Below are 19,238 nucleotides of genomic sequence, written 5' to 3' on the forward strand. Positions count from 1 at the left end.
CCTCTTTCTGTTTAAGGGCTACGCTCTATGTGTTCTGTATTTTATGTCACTGTTCCCCTCCTAAGGGGCATTCCGCTTGTTTGAGCTTTTTTCCCTCTTGCTGACAGTGTCGCAGTAATCATTCTTGTTCATTTTAATCCCTATGTATTCACACTGTTGTTTTTCTATGATCGATTCCTAAAAGTGGATTTTCAGATTCTCAGATCATGTGCACTTTTAATAGACAACTTTAAATTACCCTCCGTAAAGGTTGTACAGGTTTACACTGCTTCCAGCAGAATAGAGACTATTTCTCCACCCCCTCATCAACACCAAATGTCGTCAGTGGTTTTTTTTCCTCCAATCTGATGGATGAAAAATGCCAGTCATGATGTTCGCCTTGGTCAGCAAGTTCTGGTCATCGCAATGTGCAGCGTCTTTATCCTCCCATGTCCCCATGCCAGCCTCTTCCTTAACCTGACACCTGCAGTGAGTGCCTCCTCCCTCCAACTCTCTTCTTCCCCTTTCTTCCCAGGTCGTCGGTGGAACCGTGGAGCTTTCCTCTTTAAAAATTCTCAACGCCTTCCCATTATGTTTAGAATAAAATTCAAACTCCTGGAGAAGGCGTTTAAGGCTTTTTAGATTATGGCCAAAACAAACATTTCTGCCTCTCTCAGTTTGTCTGCCACTCCACTCCCCCCGACATCTCCTGCAGCCCCACCCCTGATGCCAGCTCCCTGGCACTCTGTACACACCCCTACCCGTATTGAGCGTCCTTCACCTGACCCCTGAACTAGATCCTGAGCCCTTGAGAACTTCCAGGGTTTTTCTTCCTCGGTTGAGCACCCATACCCGTGCCCTGGGCTTCCCAGCCTGCAGTGAGTGGTCCTTGGACCAGGCTGTGTCTGCATGACCAGGTGCTGGGATGAGGGAGCAAGGCAGCAGCTGGGTGGTAAGACTGAAGAGTGTGGATCTGTGGGTTTTACTCTGAGGAGCACCTCTCGGGCTGTGGGATTCTGAGCAAGTTGAGTCTCCTAAACTCTGAGTCTTAATTTCCTTCTTTATACAATGAGGTTATTTGTAATAGCAGCATATAGGGCAGCAAAGGCATTTTAACTGCAAAACGTGATACAGTTTCATACAGTACAGTCATACTTTCCTAAACATGTACTATTCTTATCTCAGCTGCACAGAATGCTGTGTGAGAATGGGATTCTCCTTGTCCCAGTTTTGGTTCAGGCACCAATGCAGAGATGTAAGATACCAGAGAGCACGTGTGCAGGATCGGTGGAGTCACCAACCACTCACCACCCCCGTCCTCAGAACATACAGAGAGTGGGGAGGAATAAAGGGGATTTGCAAAAACACTTTCTGTGGAGAGCACGCTGCAGTCCTGTGAGCCACCAGCGCAACACGGGTGGAACTAGAGGGAACTTCCCTCATGCAGTCTGCAAGGGTGGCTTCCATGGGACTTCTTAGAAGCTGGACAGGTGTGCCCTGCAGTTGGGAGACATGGAGGACTGCTGGACTCAGGCCACCTGTGGGCATGGGGCAGACAGGACCACCACATGACCCACCTGTGCTCCCAGAGCCTCACCTGAGGAGCCAGCCAAGAGCACAAGGGGACAGTGAGAAGCGGTCACAGCCAGAGTCCTAGTGGTGGCTGGGAATCCCCCAGTGTCAGTTTCAAGTGTCTGCCAGGCCCAGGCAGGACAAAACCTTGTAAGGCTTCAGAGAGCCCTGCTCATCTCCCCACTCGCCTCCTTCCCCAGCTCTCAGCCCTCGGTAAAGCCCTCTCAAACCCCAACTCAGACACCCTGCATTCAGGAGTCAAAACCTGACTTCGCCCAGAGGCTACACTTTTTAATTACTGAATTAAAACTGATTATGGCCGGGCACGGGGGCTCCCGCCTGTAATCCCAGCACTGTGGGAGGCCGAGATGGGCGGATCACGAGGTCAGGAGATCGAGACCATCCTGGCTAACCCCATCTCTACTAAAATACAAAAAAAAAAAATTAGCCAGGCGTAGTGGCGGGCGCCTATAGTCCCAGCTACTCAGGAGGCTGAGGCAGGAGAATGGCGTGAACCCGGGAAGCGGAGCTTGCAGTGAGCCGAGATGGCGCCACTGCACTCCAGCCTGGGCGACAGAGCCAGACTCCGTTTCAAAAACAAAAACAAAAAAAAAATGATAATAACAAAAGTGACCATGGTGACTGCTGGTACCTGAGAAGGACTGGGAAGGTGCCGGAAGTCTTACAGTCTCTAAGACTGGGATGGGGGACTGTGGAGACCAGGATCGGGCAGTGCTTTTCTCTGTCTAGAACCTGCAGGTACAGTGCTCTGGTCCCTGCACAGGTGCAGCCCACCTCCCAGGAGCCGATGAGCAGCGTCACCCATCGCCTGCAGCTGCACTGGTGCCATTTCAGAGGGACGGCTTCAGTGCTTTCTCCACGGCAGCCATTAACCTTATGTCGGCGGGGGGAGGTGCTGAGACCCTCTGTGCACTCACCCCAGGGCTCAGGAGAGAAATAGGTTTGAGGAAGAGAAGACAGTGTCTTCATGACAAGTGGGAAGTGTCCGAGGCCCCTGTGAGCAGTGCCAAGGGTGTGGCAGGAGGTGAGGTCTGAGGTGGCAACAGTGTGGACCCGTAGCATGGGCAGCCCTGGGGGTCGATGTCCTGGGGACCAGGGGCACTGGCTGGTTAAAAGAAACATCTACCAGAGCCTGGGGGCAGGGGGCAGATGTCAGCCCCGTTCTCAGGAACTGGGCCCTCTGGTCAGCGGGGCACTTGGTATTAGCCAGAAAGGGGACCACATACTGTGAGCTCTCTCTTCAGGGTTTCTTTGGGTGGACGCTCAGAGCAGCATCAAGATCCGCGGTTGGCAATGCTGGCTGTGACTGGCGCTTACCTGGGGGTCCACCCCCATGGATTCGGTGGACCTGCCCAGGGTGAATCCCAGACAGTGGGAGTGTTAAAGGCTGCCCAGGTGGTTCTAATGTGTGGCCAGTGTAGAGATCCTGGACTCTAGGACAGCAGCACTTCTCACACTTAGGAGTATTTGTGAATCTGCTCAAAGTGATGCTTCCCACCCAGTCCGTCTGGAATGGTGGCAGCACTGCTGGTCCACGGACCACACGTGGAGTGGTGAGGCTCCGGGTCTGCGCGCTCCAACACAGAGCCACTAGCTGCATGTGGCTGTTTAAATGTAAATGTAAGCCAAATTAAAATGCAGTTTCTCAGTCACAGCAGCCACATTTCAAGAGTCCAGGAGCCGTGTATGACTGGTGGACAGCACAGAGGGCATTTCCATCATTATACAAGATTTTACTGGGCAGCACTGTTTCAGGGCTGTCACTAGCAAACAGCATCTTTCTGAGACCCCGTAAGGGTTGTGCTCTTCCCAAAAATGGCTTGGGTGTCGAGGCACCGTAATACCTCACCTTTCTGCCTGTATGCCTGTCTCCCTCTATCAGCTTCTCGAAGTCGGGGTCTGCAGCAGATTTACCCTCTCAGTAAATGGGCAAATAATAACAATAGCTAACATACAGTGAGCACTTACTAAGTGCCGAGTATTATGTTAAACGCTTTATGCGTTAATTTTCAACAACAATCCTATTTAGCAAATAATAAAAGAAACTTAGGTTAAAGAACTTGCACGAAGGCATGTAGCTAGTAAACTGTGGAGGAGAGGTAGAGCCCGCATAGGCTCACTGCAGCCCGCGCTCCCCAGTGTGGTGCTGCACTGCAGTTCTCAGCTGGGGCAGGTGTGGGCCCCAGCAGACATTGGCAGTGCCTGGAGACGTATTTGATTGACACCACTGTGGTAGGGTGGGGAAGGGAGGTATACTAGCATCTGGCGGGTAGAGATGCTGAGCATCCTACGGTGTACAGGACTAATCCCCACAACAAAGACCTATCCAGCCCAAAATGTCAGCAGGGCCAAGGCTGAGTTACTGTTGTTTGCCACTCAGTGAATAAGTTAAAATGGGGAGGAAGTGGTTTTATAGGACAGTCATGAGGTCATACCTCTTAGTAAGAGATGGTATGTGATGTAGTGAAGGAAGATTAGAGATCAAGAGGTCTGTGTTCAAATCCCAGCTTTGTTACATATTGGCCAAGTGACCTTGGACAAGTCACTTTATTCTATAAGACTCTGTGGTCCCATATCTAAAATGGGGATTGAAAATATCCTTACATTGCAAGGAGGGCTGTGAGGGTCATTATGAATATGACACTGCTCTGAAGACAAAGATGGAATAAACTTTAGCTGTGAACACTTCTTTGGTCGGGAGAAATTTCCCTACCTGGCTAGTGGTGGGTGAAGGAGGGCCCAGATGTAATAGAGAAAGGGAAATCTGAGCTCCAAGGACAATGGCTGTCCCTGGAATGGGTTAGTTACTCTTCTGTTGGCCACCCTAGACAGTTCTTGAAGAATTCCAGCAGTTCCTGGAGATCTGAGGTGGGGAAACAAGGAATCTAAGGTGAGGCGTTTGTGTACATTTCAAAGTGTAAGTCGAATAATTTTTCACCTTTTTCTCAATCATGTGTTCTAGCTCAAAGTCATTTTTAAATAACTGTGCCTTTCCCTTCCCATGTCCTTGTGAGGTCCCAGTTATATCAGCTGGTTGGGAGTGGAGACCAGCTGTCTCTGTGGAGGTGGACTGGTCATTGCCTCCTGCCGAGAGGCTGGCTTTAACCGCGCAGACAGTGGCAGTTTAGCAATGTGCTTTCAGTCCAGCTCCTCCACTGACAATTCTGTGCTCTTGAGCCCGGCCCTGGCTCCCCCGGGTCTCCACTGTGGGACGTGGAGGTTAGACCAGGCCACCCTGGGATGTCTGCCAGCCTCGACATGCCAGGTGCTGGGCAGCTGTCCCAGAAGTCAGGAAAAGAGCCTGGTAAGTCATCTGTCCCTTGGGGTGTCCCCAATACACATGGCTGGCCGGATTCCTGGCCTCACTGCACACACGCACACACAGATGTGACTCACGATTGTTTTTCTTTATGAATGCCTTCTCACACATGTTACCTGTGAGCAGCAGATCCCCAAAGCAGATGTAGTTGGGGCTCTGATAACAACCAAAGCAGATCCCGGGGCCCCGTTTGGGAAGAACTCACATTGGTTTCTACGGTGGGGACCTGAGCAAGCTCCTGCCCTGGGACGAGGACCGATACTCACCCCCACCCCGTGATGAACACGCTACCGGGTGAGGCCCTCGGAAATACGTGCTGCCACCGGGAGACTCTCTGACTCCCTCAGCCGTTTCACCGGGAGGACGGCGCCTCCGGGCCCTCACTGCCTCGCCTCTTAGGATAGAAGCGTGCTACTAGGGCTATTAAAGCAGCCGTGGCTTTTGTCTTTCTGCCATGTGGAGTTGAAGCTTGTGTGAAAAGAGATATGTAGGCCAGGAGAAGGCAGGTTTCTGAGCATCAGCTGGGAAATTCAAACCACAGAAAGCCTGGCCTGGGAAAGCAGGAGAGCCGGCTGAGGAGCCCTTGGCAGTGCCTCCTGACCTGGGAGTCACGTAAGGGATGAGGGCAGTTTGGCCCTGGCAGCCCCATGCAGGTGGCTGGGAAAGAAGCTCCCAGAAACAGTGTCCTTCTGTTTGCCCCTAGGCTGTAAAGTGAGTCTGTGTGGAGTCAGAGCCTCTGCACTGGCCGAGTGGTGCATTTCCACCTAGGAGAGGAGGTGGAGCAGGAGGGGGGGAGGCTCTGGAGGGTGGAGGGAAGAGGGAGATTGTGTGGATGAGGGAGGCAGTGCTTACAAAAGGCAAAGGGGGTGAGGCCCTAGGGACGGTGCCCTTGAGGCTGTGGGGTAGTGAAGCGGTGGAAAGGGTCCGCTGGTGAGGGCATCCGGGGCAGTTTGCTTAATCGCAGTGTGGAAAGAGCGCTGTGTGCAAACTTGCCTCACTCTGTACTTGCACAGGGAGCTAGGCTCTTCTTCCTGGTCACTCTCAAGCACCTAGTGACTCCTATCTTAGGGTGTTTTTTGTTATTTGTGTGCTTTTACTTCTAATTGAAGAATAATATGCATACAGAGAAGTGCACAGATCCTGTGTATGTAGCTCAGTGCATTTCCACTGAACACACCAGACCAAGAAACAGAATGAGACCAGCCCCCCAGAGGCCCTGCCGTGTCCGCTTTCAGCAGACTCTGGAACTCATTCCTGATTGTGGACCATGGTGGCTGTCAGTGGATCCCTCTGGTCCTGATGGCTCTTGCAGGAGAGCCTGTCTCCATGCACTGGAGAGAAGGATTCAAAAATCCTTCCTGTCTAGACTCAGCACCTTCCCCAGGGCCTGGTACCTGGTGGGCACTCACCAGGTCCAGTCCGTTCTCATGGTCTAAGGAAGTTATGTTCTGAAAAGTCACCGCAAGCTAACTTAGCAAATACTGAGCCACTGCTCCTGGAGGAAATGCAAGGTTAGCTTCCTGTGTGCCTCCTGCCACAGCATCAATAGATCGACACATAACCTTGTTTTATGTGTAATTCTGTTTAAAGATGCTTTATTTAATATATGTTTTTGATGCATTGACACTGAACACACCGCCAACAGCACTGTAATTCATGCCTGAATGAAGTTTATCTGACATACACATTGTCTCTGTTAGGTGCATCACAGCCTCCTTGGGCTTAGGAACGCATGAGCCCTCCACTTGGGGGCCTAACCAGCAGAATCACAAGAAAACCTAGTGCCCAAAAATGTGGCCCTGAGTAGACTACAAAAAAAAAATACTGTGTGCGGCGTAAGAGCTAAAACAGTAAGGTAGCGTGTCACTGCCTGACCTCAGCTGGGAACTTGCACCTTGGGAAACTCAAATTTTTTGCTGCCCTGCACATGTCTGCCAATGACCATGCCAACACCACGTGTATTGATTTGGGGATTACAAATGTATTTTAGCGAGTAGGCGAATTCTCAAATACGGAGTCAGCGCACAGCAATGATTGACTCGATTTGTTGAATGAGGAGAGGAAGGAATGGCGGTAAGCTTAAGTTGAGGTGGAACTGGGACACAGCCCCGTCTCCTGTCATTAACAGTGGGGGCCTGCCCAGTGAAAAGCTCTTGCTCGGTCTCAAAATGCTCAGCACGGTCTTGAGAAGAAGGCTTGGGTGAGCATTACCACCCCGAGTTCCACAGTGGGATCACACAGCCTAGCTCTGGGACAGATGTGATGACGAGCGACTGTAGACTTTGCCAGCATGTATTGATCAGGAGCAGCCTGTGAGTCAAGACTGACAAAAGAATCAATAAATGGCTTTTAAAAAACAAAACCCCTCAAGTTGTTTATCTAGGAAGCCTGAGAAACCCTGCAGCGGTGTTGTGGCCCCATGTGTCCCCAGGGCCCGGGCCCACCTCTGCCCCAGAAGTCCTCTTAGTGTCTGTAGTCGGGTCCCATTTCCACCAGGTCAGCCACGGCCGTGGCAGTGGACCTGGAAGGCAGGCAGAACAGAGGACCGCGGCTCTATCTGTCGAAGCACCGAGGCACAGTGACTGTGCTAGCTTCAGCTGGCTGTGAGAAACGGCGATGATGCATCCACTTTAGATCCGAAGTCTGAGCAAACTCAGGCCTCTCTTCCACAGAGAACGTTGTGAAGACCTGGGAATGAGCTGTTGATGTGCATTTTTAGGATGGCAGCATAACGGAGAAAATTGGAAGTAGTGTATGCCAGAGTATGAAGTGTTCACACAGCTCCCTTGGGTGGTTGATTTATGGGAAGCTTTTTTCTCCTTTATACTTTTATCTACTTTCTAAATCTGTACAATATGCTCGTGTACTTCTATGAACAAGAAAGAAATGGTATGAAAAGAAAAAGTTTCTTAGAAATTGCTGCATCAGGCCAGGCGCAGTGGCTCACACCCATAACCCCAGCACTTTGGGAGGCAGAGGTGAGAAGATTATTTGAGACCAGCCTGGGTGACACAGCGAGACCCCATCTCTACAATAATTAATTTTTAAAAAATTAGCCAGACATGGCTGGGCGCAGTGGCTCATGCCTGTAATCCCAGCACTTTGGGAGGCCAAGGCAGGTGGATCACGAGGTCAGGAGATCCAGACCATCCTGGCTAACACGGTGAAACCTTGTCTCTCCTAAAACGTACAAAAAATTAGCCGGGCGAGGTGGCGGGCGCCTGTAGTCCCAGCTACTCAGGACACTGAGGCAAGGGAATAGCTTGAACCCGGGAGGTGGAGCTTGCAGTGAGCCGAGATTGCACCACTGCACTCCAGCCTGGGTGACAGAGAGCGATTCCATCTCAAAAAAAAAAAAAAAAAATTAGCCAGGCATGTGGTTCGCATCCGTAGTCCCAGCTACTTGGGAGGCTGAAAAAATTGGTGCTTCAGAAAGGATACCATATACCAAATTTTTTAGAGGCCTGGAAATCCTGCTGCCTTACCTTAAGGCAGAGCCTCTGCTTTACATCGTTGGTCAAAAGGCAAGGAACCTGGGAATTTACACTGTGCTACAGCTCGCTGCCTCTGGGGAGACTGTGTCCTTTGACAGCCCTCAGCTTCCAGACTTAACAGCTGCGTCCCTAGTGTCATACGGGGTGTGGTCCACCACTGGGGTCCCACCCTGGCCCCTCAACTGGTCATTACAGAAGTTTTTCTGAAGGAAAAAAACAGTACCTTAAGGCTGAATTTTAATAGGCACTAAAAGAACTAACCATCACCAATCAGAAAGTCAAAGTGAAGTGATAAAACGAACCTGTCCCACGTAGGTGTCGTTGAACATCTCTAGAAATGGTGTAACATTGAGGATTTTTGAAACGGTTCATTTTAAATCTTCCCGAATACAAATAGCTCAGTAATAATGCCAAATGTGGGTCTGAAAACTTTGTGGTTCTCTCGTACAGGGTATTTAGAGTTCTGTGTGAGGGGGTATTTTAAGAGTGATTCCTGAGAATGCAGATGAAAAGTGGGGTCTCATCTCGGGCAGTGTGTCCTGCATCCGGGATGGCCAGGCTCACCTAACACACAGCGTGTGCATGGAGGAGAGAGTGCTGCTGTGGATAGCGGGACTACGGTGCACACTGGTGTGGCTTGGGCCAGGCTCCCCCACGATGCAGCACCAACAGGGCAGCCCTGATCAGACCCACTGGCTCTCACATGCTGTGGCAGACGTGACCAGGATGAGGCACCTGCCCTTGCAGGGCTTGCAGGCAGACTGGCACACACACAGCATTAAGACGGTCTGCTAGAACCCATGGACGATGTTCTCAGGGAGCCAAGAGTCAGCCTGGCTGCCTGGCCCTGCAAGAGGCTGGGGTGCAACCCAGTGCTTGCCGTGCTTTTCTTATCACAAGAGCCACGAGGGCTCACTGTCATGGCAGAATGGCTCACTGGTCTGCATCAGCTCCGGGGTAAGGGTTGACCAAAATTCTCCACCCCTCCTCCAGCGGGAACAGTGATAACAACACTAGCAACAACCACATAACAACAGCAGCTATTGTGGCAGCAGCAGCTAACACCGGGTACCGCACTAACGGCTTTCCCTGGATTCTCACACAATCTTCACAGCCATGCTGGGAAGTGTAGACAGTGGATGTTCCACCTGACCTTCACAACCACACTGAGAGGTATAGACAGTGGCTGTTTCACTTCACAATCACACTGGGAGGCCTAGGTCGTAGATTATGTCATAGAATCTTCACACCACGCTGGCAAGTATAGATAGTGGGTTATGTCAAGAAATCTTCATAACCACAGCAGGAGGTGTAGACAGTGGGTTATCTCATGGAATCTTTACAGTCTGACTGGGAGGTGTAGAGACTTCTGTTTCTTCATATTACACCGAAATGAGTCTCAGGGAGGTCCTGGAATTTGCCCAAGAGCACTAGCCTGAGGCCCTAAACTAACTCTGCGGGCCCCAGGGTCACATCGTTAGCAGCTCCGTTGCCCTGGCCCCAGGGAGGAAACCTTCATTAGCATAGCCCGTTGAGCCCAACCCCAAGAACAGGGGCCCTCAGAAGTTAGTGCTGGAGCAACGTCCTTTTCAGAATCGATCCTGGACTGCAGGGGGCATGTTAAGGAGAAGGAGGAATCTGGAGAGGAACAAGCTTACCACCTGCTCCTTTGAAGGAATCCTATCCTTAAATGACATCGTACTATTTTCTCTGATCCAAAGTTGGTTTCCTATGAGTTAAACGGGAGGAGCTCTGTTGCCGTCCCGGCTTCCTGCACCCTCTGCACCATGCCTTCAGGGGAGTCCTGCTGCATCTGCCCTGCAGCAAACCAAACTTGCTACCCTTCCTCCCAGGGCAGCTGCACTGCACGGGGAATCTGGCTCTTCCACAATCCGCAGAGGCGCTCACACAGACACAGACCCGGAATTGCTGGTCCCTGGCCTGTGAGAAATGCTCCTGGGCTGTTTGCTGCAAACCCAGGCACACTTGACAGCTTAAACTCATTGCCAGTTGGAGAGGAGAAATCGAGATGTCAGAGTCTTTAGCCAAATCCCCGGGAGATTAACGTTGTCTGTGTATGGAGGCAGGAAGAGGTAAACAAAGGAGTGTTTTCAACTGATTTATCTGAGCTGAGGCCACGTCTGCATTATCCCGGGATTAATGACATTTTGAACATGTTTAATCTCAGAAGCTATTTTATGGTGCAGCCTCGACCCTGAGTGTTCATGCTTGAGCAGTCACGTTGTAAGGTCTTTGGCCTCTGAAGCCTGCCTTTACCCCGCACATTGCCGGGGCTTCAGCCCCTTCTCCTGCCCTCCCCGGGTGGAGTATGGGGCAGATCCCAGAGCTCCTGCACTGCCAGTGTGGCTGCCAAGCACAGGAGGTGAGCATACGGTTCGGAGAGGCCTCCTAGGCCCCTCGCACAGAGCAGGGTGGCTCATCACACAGCTGCTCTGCCTGTGCTCACTGGGGACAAAGGCGCAGCGTCTCTGAGTCTCAGCACTGTGGAAGGTGATGCTCAGCCCATCACCCCTTTCTCAGCTTACCTGCTGAGAGGCTCCAGGTGGAATCTCAGGCATCTGTGAACTACATTAGGGAGCTGGAGTGGGTTTTCTCCCTTTTTCCTGGTGTCTAGACCCCCATTTGCCATTCCTGCACTCCTCTGCCTATGAGGGTGGCCCTGGACAGTCCCTGTAACAAAGTCTGGAGATTACAAGGGTCTTGCATTCCTGACAAGGAAAAAGGTGAGAAAGAAGAGAATACAGAATAAAAGGAAAGACCAGCAGTTGCAGAGAAAGAGGCAGGAACCAAAAAGAGAAATGGTGGTGTGGTCATAAACTGGCCCACTGCTTGGTGATGCTGCTATTGCAGGTTGCCTTACCCCACAGCAGCACAGCCTGGCCCAGCCAGGGCACCAGCCCACTCCTGTGGGTCTGCACGTGAACACAGACACACGCGTAAACACACACACAGTACAGCTGGAAACATTCCTACCCGACAGACAGGCAGCAGCAGGTGACCTTTCTGTGGCCGGGATGGAATTCTGCCAGCATGCTCTTGATGTAAGGAAAAGAAAATTAACCTCTTGCCAAGCTCAGCGTTTAGAACTGTATCTGCACATAGTCTATGGCGTGTGTTTGTTCGGTAGTAAGAAATGCTTATGACCAAAGGTCTACTTCAGTGGGGTAGATGCTCAGCTAGCAAATATGTCTAGTACCAAACACAGTGAGGCAAGTTTCTCAAGAGGTTACAGAGGACTTAGGAGAGAGACTGACCAGAACAGACTTGATGGAGGAGGTAGTGTCTGGGGGCCCTGGTGAACCAGCAGGGAGGATTCTAGAACAGGATATCCAAGCCCTTGTCAACTCTCTTGAGCTGTGGCCACAGCCTCCCTCCTAGCTCCCCAGCCTCTCGTCCCTCCACAGTCAGACTGATTCTCCACACAACCTCCAGAGTGAGCCCATGGTTTAAAACTCCCACAGCTCCCCCATGATGGACAGAAAAAAAAAAAAAGACACAAAAGACCCTTCCTTGGGACTGGTTTACACAACTCCTCCACCTGCCCCCATCCCCAGCCTGGAAGATTATTCTCCAGATCCCAACCCAGAAGCACCCCTACTCCCACTCACCAGTGGTAGGCCCTGTGTCCGCATAGCCCTTTGTAAATTTTAGCATTTTCCAGTTTCTACCACAGTTACTTGTTTGCATCTTGTCTCCCCAACTAGACTTTGAGCTTTTTGAAGGAACAATGTGTTGTTTATTTTCCCACCTCAAATATAAAGCAGTCCTTGCCCGTAGCAAACACTGAATGAATGGAAAGAAGAAAGAAAGGTGAAACAGGAGAATAGAGATGCTGGACTCTGGCTGGGAATAGAAAGTAGGACTGGATTGTACACTAGGAAGTGTTAGTAATTTCAGCAGTTCTGCCTGTTGGATCAGGAGTAGAAGAGAGAATGCTGGGAGGAAGCGATGACGGCTGAGGGTCAGGAGCAAGCAGGAGTTCCAGATTAGGAAAAAAACTCAGACAAAGACCTGGAGAAGGGCCTCAGAGGCTGGAGGGATGCCTCACGGGGACAGGCTCCCCCAGAGAGGATGTACAGATGTGCACCCACGTCAGAGCTGCAGGGGTGAAGCAGGTTGAGGACCAGGTTTGACCTTGGGATTTGGGGTTGGTTGGTTGGGAGGATGCAAACAGTGGTGTCAGCTCGTGGCTGGTGCAGGAAGTGGCTGATGAGACATAGGCAGAGGCCATTTGAGCTAAGGGTAGAGGAGAAGGGAGAACTGGGCCTTCAGGGGACAGTGAGGCTCCGTGGAGACTTCAAGCTATGGAAGCCCAAAGCATTCTGCAAAGCTGCAGAGGGAGAGACTGAAGAGTCAGGAAAGGGGTAGGATGAGTCCAAGAGATGGAGCAGGATTCCCAGGGGGCCAGTCCGGTGGAGGCCCCAGGGAGCAGCCAGAAAAAGGAGTGGGAGCCGTCCCTGGCTGCCAGGGCCAGGGGAGATCCTGGGTGTGTGAGGCTGAAGGCTCTTCTCGCTCCCAGCAGGAGACTGTAGCTTGCAAAGCAGTGGCCACCCGTCCTTGTACTTCCTTTTTGACTAGGGCACTAAGGGAAAAGAATTCCAGCCTGAACTGGAAGTAGAAACAAAGACAAAGTGAGTAATATCCTCTGCACACCAGAGCAAGGGGTGGAATACATCAGGCCACAGAGAACAGTGATGTTAACTCCTCCCGGACATCTGCATGTGTTGCTGTGAAACGGTGCTGTTGTCACCCGGCTGACTCAGGCGCACTGTAGAAGGGAACCGAGGAGAGGTGCCAGGTGGTTGGAGATCAGTTTCAGCCTTTGTTTTATCCTGTGGCAGGCAAACATCCAGAAGCAGGCTCACAGGGAACCTTGGGTTCTATGCTTTTGATGTACCTGTAGGAAGCCACTTATTGGCCAGGGGAGGCGGTTCAAGCCTGTAATTCCAGCACTTTGGGAACCTGAGGCAGGCGAATTGTTTGAGCTCAGGAATTCGAGACCAGCCTGGGCAACATGGTGAGACCCCATCTCTACAAAAAATTCACTGGGCGTGATGGTGCATGACTGTAGTCCCAGCTGCTGAGGAGGCCAAGGTGGGAGGATCACTGGAGCCTGGTAGGTGGAGGTTGCAGTGAGCCTTGATCGCACCACTCTACTTCAGCCTGAGTGTCAGAATGAGACCCTGTCTCAAAAAAAAAAAAAGAAAAAAAAAAGAAAAGCCACTTATTTAATCCACAGATTTCCTTTTTCTATTGATGAAGGTAATAAATTCTTATTGTAGAAAATATGAAAATACAGAAGAGTTGAAATGTAAGAGGAGGGGAATGACCCACAGTTTCACCACCCAAAGATAAGCACAGTTAATACGGAAGGAGAGTCAACAAAACATATGGTGTCTTTTTTAGTTTTATTTTTATATTTGAGACAAAGTCTCACTCTTGTCCAGGCTGGAGTGCAGTGGCGTGATCTTGGCTCACTGCAGCCTCCACCTCCCAAGTTCAAGCGATTGTCCTGCCACAGTCTCCCAAGTAGGTGGGACTACAGGCACCCGCCACCACGCCCGGCTGATTTTTGTATTTTTAGTAGAGATGGGGTTCTGCCATGTTGACCAAGTTGGTCTGGAACTCCTGACCTCAGGTGATCCGCCCGCCTTGGCCTCCCAGAGTGTTGGGATTACAGGTGTGAGCCACCACACCTGGCCAACATATGGTTTCAAAGGCACTATTTCTTTTCTCTCTAGGACATTAAGGAAAGCAACTGTGACCAGTCTTTGGTGTCACTCTCTCCACAAAGGGAAGGTTATGCTCACAGTTGTTAGAAGACAAGAGGTTAATAGTGCGTCTACAACATTTGAGCAGGAATCGGGTAGTATGTCCACAATGACAGGATTATATTAAAGAAATTGTATCTATTTGTGTACTATTTTTTATCTCCTTCCAGAAGGGATTCCCAAGAGGAAGTTGGCTTAAGTACACGCAGACCCTATAGAAGCAGTTGCATTTAATTTTTTATGACTCAGACTAGAGGAGCATAATCTCTCTGATGCATCTTTAATAAGAAAACAAAGTCCCCTAAAGAAAGTAATGCTCACCCAGACCCCCTGCAACCCCGAACCAAAGCAGTAGTGTTCTCTGTGCGGGAGACACAAAGCGTGAAACCGAAGAGGGAACGGGACTGTTTCTATAATCTTGTGCCTTTACCCAACAGAAAAGAGTCTGCCGCCTGCAGCAACAGGGCCTGGAGCTGATGGGCAGCCTGTGCCACCCTGGATCACCGTCACTAGGCAGAAGCGGCGAGGGACCTTGGACCAGCCACCCAACCAGGAAGACAAACCTGGGACACGGACCCTGAAGTCTGAACCAGGAAAGCAAGCCAAGGTGCCCGAGAGAGCCCCGTTGCTTAGAGCAGATGCTTTCCATTCTGTGGGTGCAGGAGGGAGCAGCCAGCTGGGGCTGGGGCGAGGACCGCATAAGGACCACACGTCCTGCATGGGCGTCACAGGGACCGTCACCTGTGATGCTTGTGGATGTGTGGTCGAGGGCCAATGAAGCAAAATAAATGACTTGCCAAATCCTAACCCCCATGGTGGAGCATTCTGCCTGCCTTTGCACATGCTGAGCTGTTGGGATGCAGAGAAGCACGTGAGTCACTTCGGCGGTGCAGACAGCTCTCTACTCCCTGCCTCCTTGGCAACACAGCAGCTCAGCATCTAGAAAAATGGAAGGAGGTTAAAATAACTTCTGAGTTAGACACACAGCAATGATGTCAACAGCTCCATCCCAGCTCATCATGCTGTGAGGAGTGAGCCCTGCTCTTTGCTGCTCCACTGGCCACATGCTGGAGCTCCTCATTCCTCACCTGCGGCTGCAGGGCTGGAACCTGTGGTTTCGTTTTGTACTCTGAACGGAAGGCAGCTTTCACCAGCCCAAACAACTATGCCTAGAATCAGGCCGAGACTCGCAATTTTTGTATCCCCCAATAGCACCATGATAAATCTGTGCGTTTCAGCCATGTGGGGAAGAGAGCCTGAGCCTGCAGTAGGACCTGCTTCCCCTCGTTTTAACTAGAACCTCCACTATACCCAGACTCGAGGACCCTCATGCAGGCGTGGGGCATTTAGAAAACAAGTAGTAACCGGTTTGGGACATCTGTAACTATACCAACTGTCATAAAAATCACAAATCGATTCTAAACAAATCATCTTCACTGCCAAATGGGATCCCTGCCATCTGCCATCTGGCCCTGAAGCCAGGTGTGGGGACAGGAAGGAAGCCGTGATGCATGCGTGTGCCAGGATAAGGCCGCATGCCAGTCTGAGCACCAGCATCTGACCACTTGGTGTTAGTGAGCTGACACTAGGGTGCCCTCCCAAGAAAGTGCCAGCAGTGCAAGCATCTTGGACGGGCAGCCTTGCAGCTCCTTCACTTTGGGTGTGTTTGCCCCTGTCTGAATCACTGGTGACTTGGCAGCGTGTGTCTTGTGTCCCAACAGGAGCCTGTGAAGCAAGTTGACTTTGTCCGCAGCAAGTCTTTCCTGATAACCCCTGTGAAGCCCGCTGTGGACCGGAAGCAGGGGGCAAAGCTCAACCTCAAGGAGGGGCTGCAAAGAGGAATCTCTTTGTCCCATCAGAACTTGGGTATGAAATCTGCAAACATGACCACATACTTTGAAATCATTTTCCTGGGTCGTTCCTGCAGTTCGGGTTTTGGTTTGGTTTGGTTTTTGCGAATTACTTGCCACCTTGAGTTTTCTACTCAGCTCTTACAGAGATATAATTTACGTGTCATAAAACTCATCCATTTTAAGTGTACAGTTCATTAAGTATAAGGTTGACCCTTGAACACACAAGTTTGAACTGTACAGGTCTACTTAAATGCTGACTGTTTTCCAGCCAAACCCAGATGGAAAATTACCTGTATCCTTAGGATGTGAAACCTGAGAAAACAGAGGGCCATCTTTTTGCATATGCGGGTTCCACGGGGCTGACTGCAGAACTTGAGTATTCATAGATTTTGGTGTATGCAGGTGGGAGAGGTCCTAGAACCAACCCCCGGCATACACCAGGGGATGACTGTATATTGACAGTGAGCAGGTATGTATTTACAGAGTCGCACAGCTATGATGACAATCTAATTTTACAATATTTCCCTCACACTAAAGAGAAACCTCATGCCCATTTACAGTCACGTCCCACTCCCACTCCTAGCTCTAGGCAACCACTAATCTACTCTGTCTCTATGGATTTGCCTTTTTTGGACATTTCTAATGAATGGAATCCTAACGTATGTGCCCTTTTTTATCTGGCATCTTTCACTGAACATAGCATCTTCAAGATATGCCTTTGTTGTTGCATGTATCGATATGTAAAAATTTTTAGGCCAGACGCCTTGGCTTACACCTATAATCCCAGCACTTTGGGAGGCCGAGTCGGGCGGATCACCTGAGGTCAGGAGTTCAAGACCAGCCTGACCAACATGCAAAACCCCATCTCTACTAAAAATAAAAAAATTAGGCATGGTGGTGCATGTCTGTAATCCCAGCTACTTGGGAAACTGAGGCAGGAGAATCGCTTGAACCCGGGAGGCAGAGATTGCAGTGAACCGAGATTGCACCACTGCACTCCAGCCTGGGTAACACAGCAAGACTTCTGTCTCAAAAAATACATATGTATACACACATACATACATATATACACACAAATATACATATATATATACGAAAATGCATATATATGGAAATTTTTATAGTTTTTTAATTGTGGTAAAGGCACATAACAGAATTTACCATCTTAGCCATTTTTAAGTGAACAGTTCAGTAGTGTTAAGTAGAGGGACACTGTTGTGCAGCCCATCTGTAGAGCTCCTGCCATTTTATTTCCAAAGTCTCTCTCACCTCATTGCATTGCCAGAATTGTTTGAACTTGTTCGTAAGTCTTTTTATCACATAAATGACATATTCTAGGCCCAAATCTTCCTTGCATGTTCACATATTATTGAATTTTCTGTTCGAGAACACAGTTAAGACCTCGATGTCTATTTCAAGAAACGCAAGAGGCTTAAGGGAAAATCCGAAGTCGCTGCTCATGTTTCTGTTTGTTTTGTCTCCCTTCCAAGCAGCTCAGTCTGCAGTGATGATGGAGAAGGAATTGCATCAGCTGAAGAGAGCCAGTTATGCCAGTACAGATCAGCCATCCTGGATGGAACTTGCCAGAAAGAAATCTCAAGCCTGGAGTGACATGCCCCAGATTATAAAATAGGTGGGCAGTGTGCTGATAAAGCATGTCCACTACCCTGACAAGCCACTTAGTTAAAAAACTGCCAGTATATTGTGGCAAACAGACCGTGAAACTTAAAGATTGATTTTATCATCAAGTTATGACGAACTTGGGGAAGAGGAAGGAACCAGGCAAAACAAAGAGGATCAACACACAGCCATACTCCTGGGCCAGAGGGCCCAGAAACAAGAACAACACTGAAAGATCCAGGAACCAGTTCCTGTGCCCAAAGATACGCGTGTGTCTTTTAGAATTCCCTTGATGAAGAAGCCTCAGACAAGAAAGAAAACAGAAATGAAGTTGGACGGACGCGTAAGTAGGACACCCAGCAAAGGCCAGAAGAGAAGCCCTTCTAGGCGAAGGGACATCTGTGCTTCCAGCTGAGATCAGCCCATGTCTCTGGTCGCTGTCTTGCCTGTGGATCCTGTCTTCTCTCATGTTTACTACGAGGCATGACATTCATGGCAAAACAGAGATGCCGTTTCCAAGAGCAGCTATAAAACAATCTGTTTTCCTAAAGGCAGCCACTCTGAGAAGGAGATGAAGGAACATGGCAGGGTTCATCAATTCATAGACTGTTTCCCAAAATAATTTTTAAACTTTTCCACTAGGCATCTGTGTCTTTAACCACTGCACAATGCATTGCCTGTTTAATAAAAGGTTTCAAACATGCCTCTGTTCTAAGTGTAAATGTTATTTCTCCTCAGATTTAGAGAACATCTTCCAGCACTGAGTTTGCTTCATACATGCCTCATTTAAAATTCTGAATTGGGTTAATTGTGGAGTTTGAGTTTTTGAGGTTTTTTTCCCCCCAGTGAGAATTTTGAAGACAGACAGTAATGTAGGGTTTTAACTCTTTTCATCTGTTTAGTACGACATACTGAATATATAAAAATTCCTTAGAAGTTATCATTCTTGAGCATCTAATCAATGGAACCTGCATATTTCTGTTGAAAGCTGGGTTGCTAGTGCATCAGCCAGTCTGACCCCTGAATGTGGAATGTGGAAAAACCAGGTAGAAGGAAAACATATTTGAAATCTCAGAATTGTCTTGGTTATAGAATGCCTCTTTACTGTTTAAAACAGTTCCAATTTGTTCCTTTGAACAAGGTAGTCTCCATGGGAATACGTATAGCTGGGGGCATTTAGCCATCAGAATCCGTACAACTTCATAATATACTATAATTTGATTTTATATACCCTAGGGCCTTGCTACTTTTCTTGTATTTTCCATCTTCATGAATATTATTTTTCTAGCTGTTAGTACTACACAAGTTGATTGAGCCTACCTTTATTGAGAAAGTCCTGGGTCAGTTTTTTTCCCAACCAAATTGATTTACTGATTGCATTCTCTTAGAGAACGTCAATACTGAATTCCATGGTGAATATGCTCTAACACAAGAACTCCATCCATCTAGCCTTGCTCCCAAAGCCACGGCGTCTGTGAATTGTTTTAACTGGCAAAAATCATGTTGGCTATTATTAACCCCAAACCATCATTTCTCCTTAGCAGGTGATTTCAGATGAACCATTTTGAGGCAGCAGATTTCACTGCAA

The 19,238-nt window shown here is 49.4% G+C and overlaps 1 protein-coding gene across 7 annotated transcripts in view; it reads left to right on the forward strand.

Moving 5' to 3' along the window:
• Positions 1-18,353, forward strand: part of CRACDL (CRACD like) — a 146,127-nt gene extending 127,774 nt beyond the window's left edge. For 6 of the 7 annotated variants that reach the window (XM_024795486.2, XM_024795487.2, XM_024795485.2 and 3 more), the window contains exons 8-10: positions 14,615-14,784; positions 15,899-16,043; positions 17,521-18,353. In XM_024795486.2, the coding sequence (XP_024651254.2) occupies positions 14,615-14,784; positions 15,899-16,043; positions 17,521-17,663 (458 nt within the window). In that variant the 3' untranslated portion in view covers positions 17,664-18,353. The remainder of the gene's footprint in view (positions 1-14,614; positions 14,785-15,898; positions 16,044-17,520) is intronic. The other variant, XM_071077279.1, reaches the window with a different exon arrangement.
• The last annotated feature ends 885 nt before the right edge of the window (positions 18,354-19,238 follow it).

Source organism: Macaca nemestrina, chromosome 13, assembly GCF_043159975.1.
Source record: "Macaca nemestrina isolate mMacNem1 chromosome 13, mMacNem.hap1, whole genome shotgun sequence".
NCBI lineage: Eukaryota > Metazoa > Chordata > Mammalia > Primates > Cercopithecidae > Macaca > Macaca nemestrina.